This window comes from Haliotis rufescens, unplaced genomic scaffold (genome assembly GCF_023055435.1).
Source record: "Haliotis rufescens isolate VD_foot unplaced genomic scaffold, xgHalRufe1.0.p SCAF_3, whole genome shotgun sequence".
Classification (NCBI taxonomy): domain Eukaryota; kingdom Metazoa; phylum Mollusca; class Gastropoda; order Lepetellida; family Haliotidae; genus Haliotis; species Haliotis rufescens.
In genome coordinates, this window is record NW_025964001.1 from 48846860 (window position 1) to 48863704 (window position 16845).

The 16845-nt window shown below is 38.8% G+C and overlaps 1 protein-coding gene and 1 long non-coding RNA gene across 2 annotated transcripts; both read right to left on the bottom strand.

Annotated features, from left to right (window-relative positions):
• Nucleotides 1–1801: 1801 nt before the first annotated feature.
• On the bottom strand, nt 1802–4802 carry LOC125384438. The gene is made up of 3 exons (XR_007223255.1): nt 4710–4802; nt 4048–4105; nt 1802–1991 (listed from the first exon to the last, which is right to left on the bottom strand). It is a non-coding gene; the product is annotated as an uncharacterized LOC125384438 (long non-coding RNA).
• Nucleotides 4803–12291: 7489 nt separating this feature from the next.
• Nucleotides 12292–14276, bottom strand: LOC124149722. The gene is made up of 4 exons (XM_048403447.1): nt 13761–14276; nt 13126–13273; nt 12592–12762; nt 12292–12401 (listed from the first exon to the last, which is right to left on the bottom strand). The coding sequence occupies exons 1-4, from the start codon at nt 14211–14213 to the stop codon at nt 12292–12294; spliced, it is 882 nt and encodes a 293-aa protein (XP_048259404.1). The 5' UTR covers nt 14214–14276.
• Between the last annotated feature and the right edge of the window lie 2569 nt (nt 14277–16845).

Genomic DNA, 16845 nt, shown 5'->3' on the forward strand with positions numbered 1-16845 from the left:
TCCTGGCTAATCCCGCGTCTATTCGATTCCATACCTAAAAATGCGCTTGTTTGAATGATTTGTTTGTTTTTAAAACACTCTCATTTGAAGATTGTTCTGGTTTGAATTAATACACTTTAGTACCAAGCACTATAGCCTGTGCTTGTGTTAGCAATCTTTCCAGTTCGATCACAGCGTCACTGTATTCAACTTCATCTGTAAACGTGTATCCTTCCATTTTGACGTAGCTGCAGCAAAAGTAGTATTAATCTGTGTATGTGCGCTTGCGCGCGTGTATGTAGTTAGGTTTATATATATATACACACAAAAATGAGGTAAATGTTCACTCGGTGTACATGTAATATATATATAGAATACTGGTTGTCCTGTTGTGTTGCAGGATGGATGCGCTAGGAGTCAAGCGCATGTTTCACAGATACCAATTCGAAACTTGCGGGCACGAAAATAACCACGACACGGCTATAAAAATAGTTTGGATCTCTCCCTGGGGAATCTGTTGTGTCAAGAGGAGATGTTGAGATTGACTCCTTCATATACTATTATTTGAATACTGGTGATTTGGCGGTAAACCAGAAGAAACTAGAGGGTAGATCTGCCTTCTACTTCTCATCTGTATAGAGGCGTTCTTCAACGTTCGGGTAGGGGAACGTTATGACTCTTGGATGAGTAAAGAACCCAAGGTACAACGATTCAACTCTGTGCAAATGACAATTGATGACACTGCCGTCGATAGAGCGAATGATCTGCTTTATTATTCAGCTAAATGATGGAACGGTTTTGTTTTGTGCTCCCCCGCAACACACACATTCGTGCGTGCTGTGCGTCGTGTGATTTTGTAAACCGCCCGTGGGCGGCGACGTTATAGTCGTCGAGTAATCCGCGCTACGGGGGACATTCTTGCAACTTGCTCTTCGAATGGTAGCTTTGTGTAAAGTGCCGGCGAAGTGCCGTCGAAAAGCTACATACAATACTACTGACAAAGGCATACGCATTCAAAATGTGTTAAACAGAAAATATTGGAAGAATGATAACATGTCACTTCTTTCAAATGTGAATTACACAAACTTTTGTTCAGCAGCTGTATGAGGTACACAAAAGCGAGGCAATCATTCGACATTAAGTGATACCCCAAAAGTGAGTGAGTGAGTGAGTGAGTATAGATTTACGCCGCTTTCCAGCAATATCAAGCGGGGAACACCAGAAATCGGATTCACACTTTGTACCCATGTCGGATATCAAACCCGGCCCTTTGGGGTGATGGAACACTTTAACCACTAGGCTACCCGACCGCTCCTGGTACCTCAAAAAGGCAAATTGGGTCATAAGCAAGGGTGCAAACACAGTGAAACCAAAACCTAGAAGCCAAGACGATTTCGAGTACCATGCAGCAGTTAAATCTGTCCAAAAAACATATTTGTATAGAAAACACTACACCGCGTGTACAATTACATTTCGTTACGACTAATAGTTTTCAATAAATGTACCCTTTGGTGTCCTCCAGCCTAGGTAAGAAGACAATGATCACCATACAAATTGTGATAACCAAATATCAGAGTCCATGCTTTGGTTCCACGAGCCAGCCGTTACCATAGCACCAGCATCAGCTGACCTCATGACATATACTTGCCAGTTGATGAATTTGTAACACGAATTGCTGCCAATACTCAGTAGAAGTAGATACAACGCATGATAAACTGAAGACATTTAACAGAGTTTTGAAATGTTAGGTCAACCATTACTGATTGACAGTGATTTAAAAACATATGCTTATGACATTGTTGGAATAAAACAACGGACTCTGTTTTTGAGCTTTATAATAATGGAAAAGGGTTTTTGCTTTTATTTAGTTGCATGTCCAAAATCAAAAGACTCGTGAAGATCGGGGTAGAATAGGTCTTCAGCAACCCATGCTTGCCGTAAAACGCGTCTATGCTTGTCGTAAGAGGCGACTAACAGAATCGGGTGGTCAGGTACCGGACATCAGTATGTCACTGAAAGACAATGAAACGTTTCCTTAGAAATATTAATTATTTGCGTCTTCTTTGCGATGTTTGAGCCGTGGATCATTTATTCAAACCATTCAGAAACCAAGCAGAAACGTAAATATAAGTCAAGAGTGCACATTATGCATGTATGTCTGATGTTAAGCAGGATTAACGTAGTACAATACTACAGGATAATATCCGATCATCCTTGTGAGTGCAAGTTAACTACATTGTATTCATAGGATAGAGCAGGTATTATTGGTAGTGAATAATTGATATTTCTGTTACATAAGCCACAAAAAGAATGGAAGAAGATCTGATGGAGCATTCGCGAATTAAGTAAAAGTAAACACTTAATTACCTCAAATCAGCATTCCTCAGTTGTTATCGTATGAACTGATATTAGTCTTGACAGAAAGTCTTACATGCCCTTATAACAATGCCTTAGATTTGGGGACCTACACTCCTGTATTAAAATATGTAGACGAACATCGTAGTTCCAGATTAAAACAAAAACGTTGGGACCTAGGTTAGAATACATCCCAAGCACTCTATTGGTTGTCATACGAGGTGGCCAACTGGAACAGGTGGTTACACTGCTGTGTTTGCTGAGGTTGCTTTCAGTCAGTAGTTTCCAGGTCATGTCTAGATATTTATATACCGACATTATGTACTTGAAATATTGGTCAATGCAGCATAAAACAACGAAGAATCTAATCAAAGTAGCGCAGTCATCTACAGAACTGGATATCAGTAATTTTGCTGTTTTTATGTTAGTTGGACAATTTCTTTTACATTTGCAAGTAGGTCCCTAAAAGATACTCTAATAATCTTTATCGGTTTGCACACACACACACACACACACACACACACACACACACACACACACGCGCGCGCGTCCGCACGCACGCACATGCACGTCGCAATTCTTGAACGCGACGTTAAAACCCAAACTTAAGATCCTGACTTCTATTTTTCTAGCTGAACATTATTATCACTCCACTTCTTATTCGGAACAAGAAAGTCTAATTACTTAGCTTAGCTTGTAATAAAGAGATTAATTCTGCCGGTTTGTATTTTGTATTTTTTCTGAAAACACATGCCAGCTAATCTTTTCTGTGAAGAGCCTTTTAAAAAACAACAGTTTAAAGTAAATTGTATGAGGAAAAATCTATCAGACGTATAATCCAATAAGCCCTAACACATGATGAAAAAAGTAGAAGCGAGTATCGTGACCCAGAAGTCACATATCCAAATAATTTGAATACATTCAGGTGTATAGTGTATGAAGGGATATATTGGAAGGCATATTATTTCAATAGGGTATATACTGTTCAAACAAAAGATGCTAACAGAAATACAAAGAATGGTGCCCTTGCCTTATTCATGCCTAAATGTTCTATCCGCAAATTCCTCATAGAAGTTATCAATGACGTCCAGCATTTAACGTATAGTTCTCTCGTGAAACTTTAGATGACACGTGCTTTCATTTTTGACAAATTGGCCTTCGGTGATGTTACTATACTGTCCCAAAAAGGTAGCGGATATTCGAAAATAACCAATGGGTTATAGAAATACAAAGCGGTATCGAGTGATGATAATGAATGGATAAGAACAAGGAAGGACTAGGTGTAATAGCATGGCAATCAATAGGACATATATGTCGTGTATTGTAAGGCTGCAAACATATAAGAAAGACGACAGGGGTGTGAATTAAAACATTAGAAGGTTGAGATGACTTGATCAATAATGTGTCATGCCCTCACCATTGGCCAAACACCAAAAGACAATTTGAGGATGTCTTGTCACTCATCATATAGCACCTAGTCTAATTCGGCTAATGGTGCAGGTGACCTTTTGCTGCAGGAGGTAGTCATTGACGATGCGTGCACTGTGGGTATGAGTGTTACCGTCTTGAAAGACAAAATGTGAGCCAGCATGGCTACCTATGAGGCGCCAGTAGGTTGTATCTGTAGTCCCGTCCAGTGACCCCTTCCATGGGCAATATGCTGTGGCGTTCTGGCAGTTATAGTGATCCCGCTCAAAATCATTACAGACCCACCTTCAAATCTGTCTTGCTGCCTGATGATGGCGTTCGCATGACGTTCAGCTGGACGCATCTGGAAATCCGGAGATACCGCGCAAATTATCAGCGATTTCATTGGCTGCGTCGACATGATTTCATGAAGCCTGGTTTCTGATTAATCGGTACTGGCCAAGGGCGACCTGTGCGGGCGATCAGTAACATTTTGTGTCCACAGAAATTTTTTCCAAAGTCCCAGACACATTAAACATTTTGGCTTCATTTCGCTGTGTTCTACCTGTATGAAGCATGCCAATAACCCTTAGGCGTTCATCACGTTGCGAGCGACGCATTCCCAATCCAATCACAAACACTGCATTAAAGCAACAATAGTGACCTCACCTGTTACTGTGAATAATGAAAATCAATAACACTAATGACACAGAATGATTTGACTGATCATAACATTTATATTTCATAATCCCCAACCTGTTTTGCAGAGTATATTTAAATCTGATTATTTTGCAGACATTTGAAAAAAAGTGTCAGCAACCAATGACTACACTTTTTCCCCATACTGGAATATACAGGTATCTACACGTGTCTTGACCGTTAAAATTAGTTTGAATATCGTTGTCAGGTATTCGAGTCCATGCTAATCCAATCATAAATACAAATCTGGTATAGGTTACTTCACTTACTGATGGAGTTTCCACCATTGTCATGCACAAGCCTTAGACACTCAGTTTTTACCAATTTTCTCAACAATATTTGGAAGTTATTTCTGTTCATGTAAGACACTAAGCAGTGAATTTGTGTGATTGTTCTGACTCATTTTCTGGACTGGTTTAATACCGAGGCTATATATTCATTATAGCAAGTACATCTTGCAGATAAGCTGATAGTCAGCTGGTGTTATGTGTTGGGCTTGGTACCCGAATAGAGGTCAGACCATGAAAATATAAATAGCTATCAGTGAGGTCAGCTGAATTTGAATTCCTAATGTGTTCCTATTTAATGTAAAAAGTGGGTCTCCTTCTATTTTAACATGTAATATATATGTACTGTTAAAACGTATAATTAATAATTACCTGAAATGTTCAAGTAATATGTATAATATCTGATTCAATCAGGCCTTATTACTTGAGTTCATGATCACACGTGTCATTTCAGGACAACCGCTTATGGTCCTCTCATGGCCATTTTATTGTCTTTTGAGAAAAAGGTTAATCTACTTTGTCAATCAGTCCTGGGTCGCCTTTGGTTACAACTTCGGTAACGGACAGTGCCATCAGCGGCATCAGAAGTTCGAGAAATCTCTAAGGCTTGTGTATGAAAATGGTGGAATTGAAACTCTATCAGTAAGTAAAGTAACTTATACCAGAGTTATAATTACAGTTGGATTAACTATTATGATAAAAAGTGTTTGCAAAAAGGGCTCTGGCGAGTAAAACATATGGACTCGAATATCGATGACTCAAATTAATTTCAAGGGTCAAGACACGTGCAGCTACATGTATATACAAGTATGGGACAAGTGAAGTCTCTGGTTGCTGAGCTGTCAACACTTTTTCAGATGTGTCTGCCAAATAAGAACTAAATATACTCTGCAAAACAGGTAGGGGATCATGGCATATAAATGTTATGATCAATCGTCAGAAGACAGATCCGCTCTGAAAAATAACTGCTACTTCAGTTAAAGGTCCTCAGATCGTTTTGAGTCGTCAGTGATTTTCATTACCCAGGGTAACAGGTAATGACTATAATTCCTTTTTAATGCAGTAGTTGTGTTTGGATTGGGAACGCATTGTCCAAAGCGTGATGAAAGCCTAAGGACTATTGGCATACTTCGTACTGGTAGAACACAGCGAGAGGTAGCTAAAATGTTCAATGTGTCTCAGTATGTGATGTGCAGACATTGGAAAAGGTTTCTGGAAAAACGAAATGTTAATTATCAGCCATCCACAGCCACTAAGAAAGTGTGATCCCAAATATAACATTTGTTACATTTGACCACTTTCTAAATGACATTATGTAGTCAAAGCTTTCGGCTAGCTGTGCCAGTTAACACTTGTCAAAGGGGTACTCAAAGTACCTGATCAAGACTACCAGTTGTCGGACTTTCATTTTTGTGGAAGCTTCGGTGGCTGAGTGGGTTAGATCACTGACTTTGTGTGCTGGCGATTAGGTGGGTTCGAATACCGGACGGGACTCAACCCAAAAAAGTACGAGAATCTGTACTTTACTAAGAAAGTGTTATCCTAAATATAACATTTGTTAACTATCTTAAGGTTGCTTTATTTTGTATTCAGCTTGAACCGTTTCAATGTTTCAAAGCACAACGCACAGGATGATATGTGTTCAAGTGTAACACCTAGGACAACAGAATAAACGAGTGGAAGATAAACCCCCTTTTGTCAACCTTACAACAATATTAGTTCAAGAAAATTTCCTTTGTGGCAGAAGTGTTCTTTGACATTTGATGAAGAATAAATCAATATGACAGATGAAAATATGGATGTTTTCAAGCAGGAAAAGTTAATTCAGCTCACAAGGGAGAGGGCAGGCATATTATCTGCATTCAGGAGGGTTGAAAGTGCATTAAATATGCTAATATTAACCAGACATACAGACAGTTATGCTGAAAATGAAGAACTTGACAAATTATAGGTATCTCTCGATAGACTAAAAGTCAAAACTCAAGAGTCTAAGTCATTTGTTTCAGAAAATAGGAGTGAATGTGATCATAATAATAATAATAATAATAATAATAATAATAATAATAATTGATTTGTAAAGCGCCTAATATCCATCGACAGTTGCTCACTGGCGCTGTGACAAAGTTAAAATGTAATGTCTATGTACATATGCCAACAATCAGGAGATCTATTGAAAAGCTGAAGTGAAGAAGTGGGTTTTGAGGAGAGACTTAAACGTTTCCTTAGAAGCAGAGTTTCTCAGATTTAAAGGCAAAGAGTTCCATAACTGTGGACTGCAAAAGGAGAAGGCACGGTCAGACATAGCAGAAGTAGACAGAGGCTGATACAGTAGAGTTCCACCAGAGTGAATGTGATGAACTTGAAACATACTTTTTAAGAGTGAAGGACCGGTTTGAACAGTTATGCTCAGATAATATGCTTTGGCGTGATAATAAGTCTAAGCTACTAGAAGAAATGCAACCAGGGGATTCAGTGAGTCAGGTTACCAGGGCGTGAAAGACTTCGCATGCATCCTCGACCAGTAGTAAGGCTAGACTTGTGGCTAAGAAAGCAGCATTGATGGTTAGAGCTGAGGCTTTAACAAAAAATCAAGAAATATAATTTAAGCAAATGGAATGAGATCAGTTGCAGGAGACATTGCAGATTGAAACAGATATTGCAGCCATTATAGCTGAAGAGGAAGTATACAATTCAAGTGATCATGAAAATCCTGTTATCAAATCAGCATCTGGTAGAATAAAACATAGAACTCAGGAAGAGGTCCATTTTGTCAAAAGTGACAGGTGGCAAAATCAGAAGCGTTTGCTAAATCCATCAGGTGCAGAGTTGAGAGGTGGTGTTTCAGGCAAAGTTGTGTGGTTACTTTATTTGCCATGGGTAGACTTAGTGAAATGGACAACCAGGTCAGAATGAGAAAAATAGTGGGGAAGTAACCACCACATCTACAAGGTCGATGGAGAAAGGAGACAGTACACAGATTGAAGATAACTGGATGTCTAAACTGACAGAGTTCATCGATACCGTCGCAGCGGAAGCCAATGACCCAGTGTTCGGAACTGGGACTGAACAAAAGGGACAAAGTGTCAAGTCCAGTGACATACAATAGTCAAACTGTTAGAACATTACCTCCTTGTAAATACTGCAATGGTGACCATGCCATATTTACCTGTGACAAGTACAAACTTCAGAGAGGTGAATAGATTTCGTGACCAAAAATAGATTGTGCTTTAACTGCTTCTCAGCTTACCATGTCTCCTATAATTGTTCCAAGCGTAGCATGTCTGGTCACAACGGATGCAGTAAAAAAACACTCAAAACTATTGCACTTTGGTACCGAGAGGTGGTCCAAGCGCCATGATGAAAATTCATCAACAAAACGATCCTATAAAAATCCACCCAGATTGGATAACATTCATTCGTTATTGGATTGCTAGCACATGCCAAGATTGACAAGAAATCAGCGACACCAAGCCCTTGGACGATTGCAAAGTGGACAAACTGCCCGTCAAGTAGGCAATGCATTTCAAGCAACAGTACCAGTACCAGACCACCAACACTACAGATGACCGACGACATACTGGAAGACCAAGGATCACCGCCCGATCATAAAATTGGTTTTACACGAGAGCGAGTTTAGTATTTTATTTATTACTTGTCATTTATAATGTTTTTAGAATTATACTGTTGAGTGTAAAGAGGCTGACACCTACACGATCCATGGCATAATCCAATTGAGTTTAACAGAATAATACTTCAAACACGTCAAAAGTTGAAACGTATGAATCATATCATACAATGGTCCAGCTTTAGAATTCAGGCGTTCGTCCCACAAAATTATCGTAGTGCTAAGGCTATCACAACTCACATAATTTAACTTAGACTAACGACTGTCGTTGCGCTAGAGTACGATCGCCTTGTGGAACGGGGCCTTGCAGCTCAAAGTTTACAATGACGTCACAATACCCGATGACGTAATTTGTTGAATTTTGTTGCAAGATCCATCGGCGAAACAATGCCATGTGACGTCAGCCTAGCAACAAGGTTGCTGGGGTCATCGAGTGTGCATAAGCTCCTCCCAGTGATCTATCATCTCCACACACAATGTCGTTGAATACGCCAAGGGATGTTGAGAGCTTTCAATATTTGTTCGTGAAACGTGTTCCGAGAGTACATAAGCACGCGTTTTGGTATGACACAATGTGTAATAAAGCTGTATGTTTATTAGTATTCTATATTTATTACTTGCCCGTGAAGAGATCACCCGTTTAATAAACATACAGCTTTATTACACATTGTGTCATACCAAAACGCGTGCTTATGTACTCTCGGAACACGTTTCACGAACAAATATTGAAAGCTCTCAACATCCCTTGGCGTATTCAACGACATTGTGTGTGGAGATGATAGATCACTGGGAGGAGCTTATGCACACTCGATGACCCCAGCAACCTTGTTGCTAGGCTGACGTCACATGGCATTGTTTCGCCGATGGATCTTGCAACAAAATTCAACAAATTACGTCATCGGGTATTGTGACGTCATTGTAAACTTTGAGCTGCAAGGCCCCGTTCCACAAGGCGATCGTACTCTAGCGCAACGACAGTCGTTAGTCTAAGTTAAATTATGTCGAGTTGTGATAGCCTTAGCACTACGATAATTTTGTGTGACGAACGCCTGAATTCTAAAGCTGGACCATTGTATGATATTAAATTCATACGTTTCAACTTTTGACGTGTTTGAAGTATTATTCTGTTAAACTCAATTGGATTATGCCATGGATCGTGTAGGTGTCAGCCTATTTACACTCAACAGTATAATTTTAAAAACATTATAAATGACAAGTAATAAATAAAATACTAAACTCGCTCTCGTGTAAAACCAATTTTATGAAACTCGTGAATAGTTGTGGTATCTGACTCGCTTTCGCTCGTCAGATACCAGAACTATTCACTCGTTTCATAAAATTGGTATTACACGGGAGCTCGTTTAGTATTCTATATATATCAGTTTCAGACATAGTACTTTCGCTGTCTCATGACAGCTCTTCAGTGTAACTGACAATGACATAATATGACGTCATCCTTATGATGACGTCATAAATTGCAACTGTGACGTAATAGTTTTTTTACACACACCAGCGACGACACCAAGTAATTTAACGCCTTGATCCGAAAATAATTAACATTTCTAAAAGACAACCCCCACAGGTAAAATAAGCAAATACCTGTACATTATAAAATTGAGATTCAGGGGCAGGTTCATGAAAAAATGACATTGAAACAGGGGAGATTGCAAGAATTTATCACAACAATGTGGGAGTGGGGGCATAAGAAAATGATAGTTCTATTTTTTTAAATTTTAAATTTCTACAATATTTAGGGGCTGCTCATTTATTGGGGGTAAAATATGATAGTCCTAAGACCAATTTGAACGGTCCCACTTCCCCTGTAATGAATTAAGTCCCTTCATTAGAAAATTATAATGTCTAGAACTCATTTATTGACCAAGGAGTTTAGTGTCTCCTTTTAGAACAGCAGGAAGTCAACATAAATCTGTGTGCATAGTAAGAAGATTGTTTAATCGATAAAGCCATATGTACCATAGGGTTTTAAACCATCAAATTTCAGTTATCAGTATGATTTATAGTAGCTTTGGCCTTGAAGATATATTGCGTTGGTTTATTTACTAATTATTATCTTTTATGTTACAGATTATCAAGCGGGTGAAGCACAAGTGCAACCGGTTTGGTCGAACCCTAGATTCGTAACACAGAAGGACAAAGAAGCTACTTATACTTTGATTGACATATATGGTAGTTCTGAAATTAGAAAGTTGATTGGAGATAAGAAAACCAAGTCAAAATATGTTTTTGAATTAATAGCGCAACAGATGGAGGAGAAAGGATTCTTGATTTCAGACAGGGCTGAAAAGGCTTGGAACGATGTGCCCAAAAATGGAGAAACTTGGAGGGATCGTTTAAAGACTACATTTTCCATCAAAACAAGACAGGAGCAGGAAAGAAGAAGAAGCCACATTTTTTCGATGAATTGTATTCCATCATTGGACAGAAACACACTGTAAGTCCTGTGGCACTTAGTGACACATCTGTACCTGGTGACACATCTGAACAGATGAACTTTGACATCACATCAAACAGCTCATCACCTTTGAGAAAAGCTGTCACAAATGATAATCAGGTCAAGGATGCTGACTGCCAAGAAGCACCATCAACAGGAAAAGCTAAAGCAAAGAAGAGGAAGCTGACAGTTGTTACAGAGCTGCTTCATCAGTATAGAGAGGAGGATCTCCAACTAGAAATGGAAAGGGAACAGAAAGAACAGGTTCGATTTGATGAGCTGAAAACACTTTTGGTAGGTCAGCATCAGGATCGCATGAAAGCCATGTATGCACTTATTGATGCCTTGAAAAATAAAACATAAAACATGATATGTTAACATTCTTGGATGTTAAATGTGCTCTCATCCTCCAATTATTTGCACTGTTAAATAACCTGGATGTTAGTTACCATGGTTACCTGATCATGCTGGTTGCATCACATGTCGTTTACTTCAGGATACCCCAATATGTGAATTACTTATAACAACAAAGAAAATATTCACATGTTTATTACAGAAAACATAGCAAGTTTTCACAGAACTCTTTGTTCACAATGCTTTCACTTTTTACACAGCTGAACTATTCGTGACTGTTGTGAATGACATGTAAGGCTGGTATTAAATATGTCAGACATTTGCTGCTAATAATATGCCTGTTCATTATCTTTCAGAAATGTTTTGATTGTAACTTTAACCAATGAACCCAATATTTCGACAGGGATATCCGATACAAACATATTCAAAATAACATGCCAGTCATATAATTTTGGGTCTTTAATGAACATGGTTTACATTGTGCATGTAATTATGGAAATCAACTGGTCAGTTAATAGCTTAATTTAAGGCTGTTCTCAATTTAGCATGCTGTGTCATGCTGTACTCAACCTGTCAATTTAGCATGCTGTGTCATGCTGTACTTAACCTGTCAATTTAGCATGCTGTGTCATGCTGTACTCAACCTGTCAATTTAGCATGCTGTGTCATGCTGTACTCAACCTGCCATTTAAGCATGAAGTATCATGCTCAATCCAACCTGTCAATTCAATTCATGTTGTTAAACTGACTATTGACCATTTGTACAAAATACTTTTGTATCATACACTATAGTTTGAATATAATATAAGAACAGACTACATGTATGTTTAAATTGTTATTTCCATGGTTATCAGTAATGTGTCATAGGTTTCATAAGTTCATAGTTTTGATAAAGTTTGGAAGTTATTCACTGTTGAGAGTAATTTTTGTTAAATATACTCCCGAGTTTAGAAAATGTTCCCCCCGAAATATGTGGTGAGTCATCATGACTCCCATTTGTATCAGGCTGTTTTAAGCCATGTATGTGTTAGTAACCACAGATCTGTAATCTGATTTGGACTACAGCTGAAATGGCATATGAAAAGCCAATTAACCACTTTGTTGACTGTTACACCTGATGAGAGTGGTTATGATTATAAGGAATTGGCAATTGCATCACACTTCAGTGAGCCAGCAGTACTGCTGGTATTGCCAGTGGGTTGAGGAGTTGCTACACCGTAGCTGTCATCAGACTCTACACTGTCTGGAACATCATCAGTACTTGCAGAAGTTGTGTAGGACACATGCAGACATGCGGGGAATGTTTTCAATTTCGGAATCAGTATACTTTAACCTACGAAACCTGTTTTTCAAATGCCCAAAAGCAATTTCAATTACAATTCTTGTTTGAGACTGTTTCCTGTTATATTTTAAATGAGCCATCTTCAAATTACCATAGTCCTTGTAGGGAACCATCAGCCATTTCTTTAGGGCATACATGTATGCAGAATCCCCTACCAAATGATACTTTTCATCAGGAAAGTGCTGAGCCACATCACTTTGAAAAGACTGAGACAGGTTAGAATGGCTGAAAACACGCGCATCATGGGCTGATCCAGGTACTCCTGAAACAAACAGACACATGGTCATAGATTGTTAACATAATTTTGTTATTTGTTCATTGTAAATTAGGTTGAAATATATTGAAATACAATTGTGATTGAATACAAAACAGTTTATTTGTCTTTATTTCTAAGACATTACTTTGGATAGATAGATAGATAGATAGATATGAGCCTAATTATTGCTACAGATACAAAACACTGGGTCATGCTGAATCTTGAAGCATTCTGGGATAATTGTAGAAGGTATGATGGTATATTTGCCAAACTGTGAAACACATAGTAAATAAAATAGAATATATAGTGGGCCCATCAGTATCTAGTCCTAAACAAAATGTATCCATGTGCATGAACAATTTTGCTCACCTGCAAAACAGTCTGTAAACACTCCATGGCTGTCACAGACTGCCTGTAAGATGACTGTATGGGTCATTTTCCTGTTGTTGTAATCCTCCTGGTGACTTGATGGAGCTTTAATGGGAATGTGGCAACCATCAATGGCTCCAATGACCCCCTGATAGCATGAAAAATATGTCTGCTCTACAATGTGCACTTATAGGCTACAACAGACTACTTCTAACCTGACCCCCAAGGTCCTCCTGTACTGAGGTTGCCTGGCTAATGACTTATATGGACTTAGCATGCAGCGGAGGGAGACTAAAAGTCAAAGGGGACATAAAGGTTTTCAAGTAGGCCTATATAAGGACACAAATTCAAAGTGTATTCATCATGTATATTGTTACAACTTATACAATGATATATTATATACTAGTCTAAGACCCGACAAAAATATACGGGACATGTTTCAACATGATCAACAGATGATAGTTTAGCAATATAAATAATCATACAAATGAATACAATTATCTATGAAAAATATCCGGATATCCACTTGTCTACTTACCTGGAAATCCTGCACGGTCTTGAAATTATGATGCAATTGTAGCCATCCTATGTGCATCAGGCCATTTTATGTATTTCTTTGCCATCTTTTCAATCACGGTATTCACCGTGTGTACGACCGAGTGGACACTGCTCTTGGCTACTCCAAATTTAACACTGATGGTCCTCATGGAATCTTGATTTGCCAGGTACCACAGCGTGATCATAGTCGACTTTTCCAGGGACACAGGCGTATTACCTCCAGAGAAGGTAGTGACAATACTCGGATCTGTTTGGTGTAATTCCTGACACAGCTGTTCGAAGCTTGTCCTGTGCAACCTGAAGTGAGATTGGAAATCATCAGTCGAGTATCGAGGGACAATCACTTCAGCATACTCCTCATGATGAGGATGGTCGTCTGGCTGCATTTCAAGAAGACAGCCACTTGATAATAAAGACGATCTTCTTCGAGATTGAGGCCTTAATAAATAATCAAACAAAAACTGGTTTGGCTCATCGATAGCGTCTATCAACGCAGCCAACCCAGTACTGCCGATTCCTCCTTCCGCCATGTTGTTTTGAATTTCGCGCTGCGGTCAAGGTGAAAGTCGTTTTCGCGCCACGGTCAAGGTCGCAGCGACCAACTCTCGGTCCCGGGACCGGAGTTTATGACCAGCCGCCTTTGGTCAAGTCGCGGGTCGTGACCGCGGTTGTGTGTTTTCATGACCGAACGACCGGGCGGTCACATGACCGCAACGCCAAAACGCTAAACCACGTTTTCTGGCCATGACCATTTTTCTGGTCAAGCCCGCGAAAACGTCCCCCAAGTAATTTAACAATTGTAGGGAGACATTTGAATTAAAATATACAGTATTTGTAAAGTAACAGTGTAACATTTACGATTGAAATGAGAAATCTGTTAATACATTCTAGAGTTCAATTTGGGTTTCATCAATTGGATAAACATTTGTTCTTTTTCCAGTCTCAGCTGCTTGTTACTTGTAAACAATTTATAAAACGGAAAAATGGTACATTTCCCGTTTCCGAAATCATCAATGTGTTTGCTGACACCTATGCATCGAACATCAGGGTCTCTAATCTGCTGTTTGTGTACCTTGACTCTATCTTTTAATTCCATGCCGGTTTCACCGATGTAGTTTTCGCCGCATCCCGAACATCTCATAACATACACCACATCTTTGCTGCGGCAGTTCATGTCGGCTTTCACATTGAAACCCTTGCCATTTGCAAAAAGGAAAGTAGTACCTTCACTTATGATGTTACACGTGCCACATCTTGGTGTGTTACATCTACTTACACATGGTACACTCTCTGTACAAGAATATTTGGATGGACAAAGATTTTGCTTGAGATTTTTTGGTTGCTTGGTACTTTTAATAATTTTAAATTTATTCAGTCCTTGTTTCATTTTATCACTTTGCTGTAGAATTCGGAGGTTTCCCTTATGACTTGCATGATATCACAGTTATTAGGATTGAAGGTGGACACAAACGGTATAATTTGATCGCCCACAGATTTTTCATTAGGTTTCAGGAGAGTATGTCTTGGTATTTTTAACGATTTTTCTATGGCGTCATTAATGACGCGAAGCGGATATCCTAGCTTCTTGAGATACCCCATCAATTCTTTCAATATTAAGTCTCTTTTATCCGTTTCCGACACGATGGTACATACTCTCCGCGCAAGTGAATAAGGAATGTTAGTTCTTGTATGCCTGGGTTGACATGAACCGAATTGTAGGTATTGATGGGTGTCCGTTGGTTTGTAGTAGATATCAGTTTTCAATTTAGTATCTTCCTTTTTCTACAAGGACGTCCAGAAATGGAATTTCACTCTCGCTAAACTCCATAGTAAAACTGATGGAAGGATGGAGCGTATTAATTATATCCAGAAAAATGTCTACATTTTCACGAGTTGAGAGCCAAACTAAAAAACAATCGTCCAAGAATCGCTTCCAAGTTTCGCGCACATGTTTGGCAATGGATTCTCACATGGAATCGTGTACCATCCTGTAAAGAATATCCTCTATGCAACCCATCACAAGTGTAGGTATGTTGGAGCGACTTTCGTTCCCATGGCCGTTCCCTTTCTTTGATGATAGAATTTTCCGTTGAAACAGAAGGTATTTTTTTCTAAGACTAATCTTAAAGATTCCACGATGAAGCTTTCCGAAAATTCAGTGTCAATAGCCTCAGGATGTTTTCTCAGCCAAAATTGAACTGCTTCCAATCCCAGATCATGGGGTATGTTGGTAAATAAACTCTTCACATCAAAGGTGGCTAGAGTCGCATCAATAGGTACGGCATCGGGCAGGTGGGTAAGAAAGTCTACATCGTCTCTTACAAAACTCGGTACATGCTTTGTTAATGGTTTTAAAATGATATCGACGAGGACAGCTGGTAATTTCGATATACTCCGCATTCTGTTCGGCAATAGCATTATTTATAAGTTTACTTTTATGGATCTTTGGTAGTCCGTAGAAATTAGCCGTCTGCGGGTCACAGTTTATTAAGTGGTCTTTTTCTTAGGGTGTAGATCTCCAGAGAAGTCTTCACTATGTTTTTTAATTTTCTTAATTACAGATTTTTCCAGTATTATCTGTTTTAATGTAAAATTCCTTGTCTTGCAATAATTCATAAAATTTTGATTCATAATATTCCGAGTCCATTATTACGACTGCGCCGCCTTTATCTGCTTCCTTAATAACAATCGATTTGTCATTTTTAAGATCCTCCACAGCTTGACGTTCTTCCAGTGATAAGTTGGCATGGCACTTCCTGATGTTCCGTAAAGGATATTTCTCCAGGTTGTTTAAGTAGTCATCAAGGTATTTATCCCTGTTCTTTTTTGGATTGAACATGCTTTTGTTCCTTAATAATAGTCTATTTGTGATCGAATTTTTATCGGAAACGGATACATCATCCTCTTGATCATCGCATTCGAAATATTCCATGAGTCTCAGTCTTCTACTAAATGCATGAATGTCCACTTTAAGCTCTTCGTGATTCTGTGACGGAGTTGGCGTGAACTTTAGACCCCGTTTTAGTAAAGTTATTTCAGCTGTAGTGAGTTGTCTTTTAGAAATGTTAATTATTTTCGGATCAACGCGTTAAAGGGGAAGTGTACACGCAAAAATCACTTTCTTTCTTTTTCTAAACAAAACGCAATTTTAGAATTAGTTAG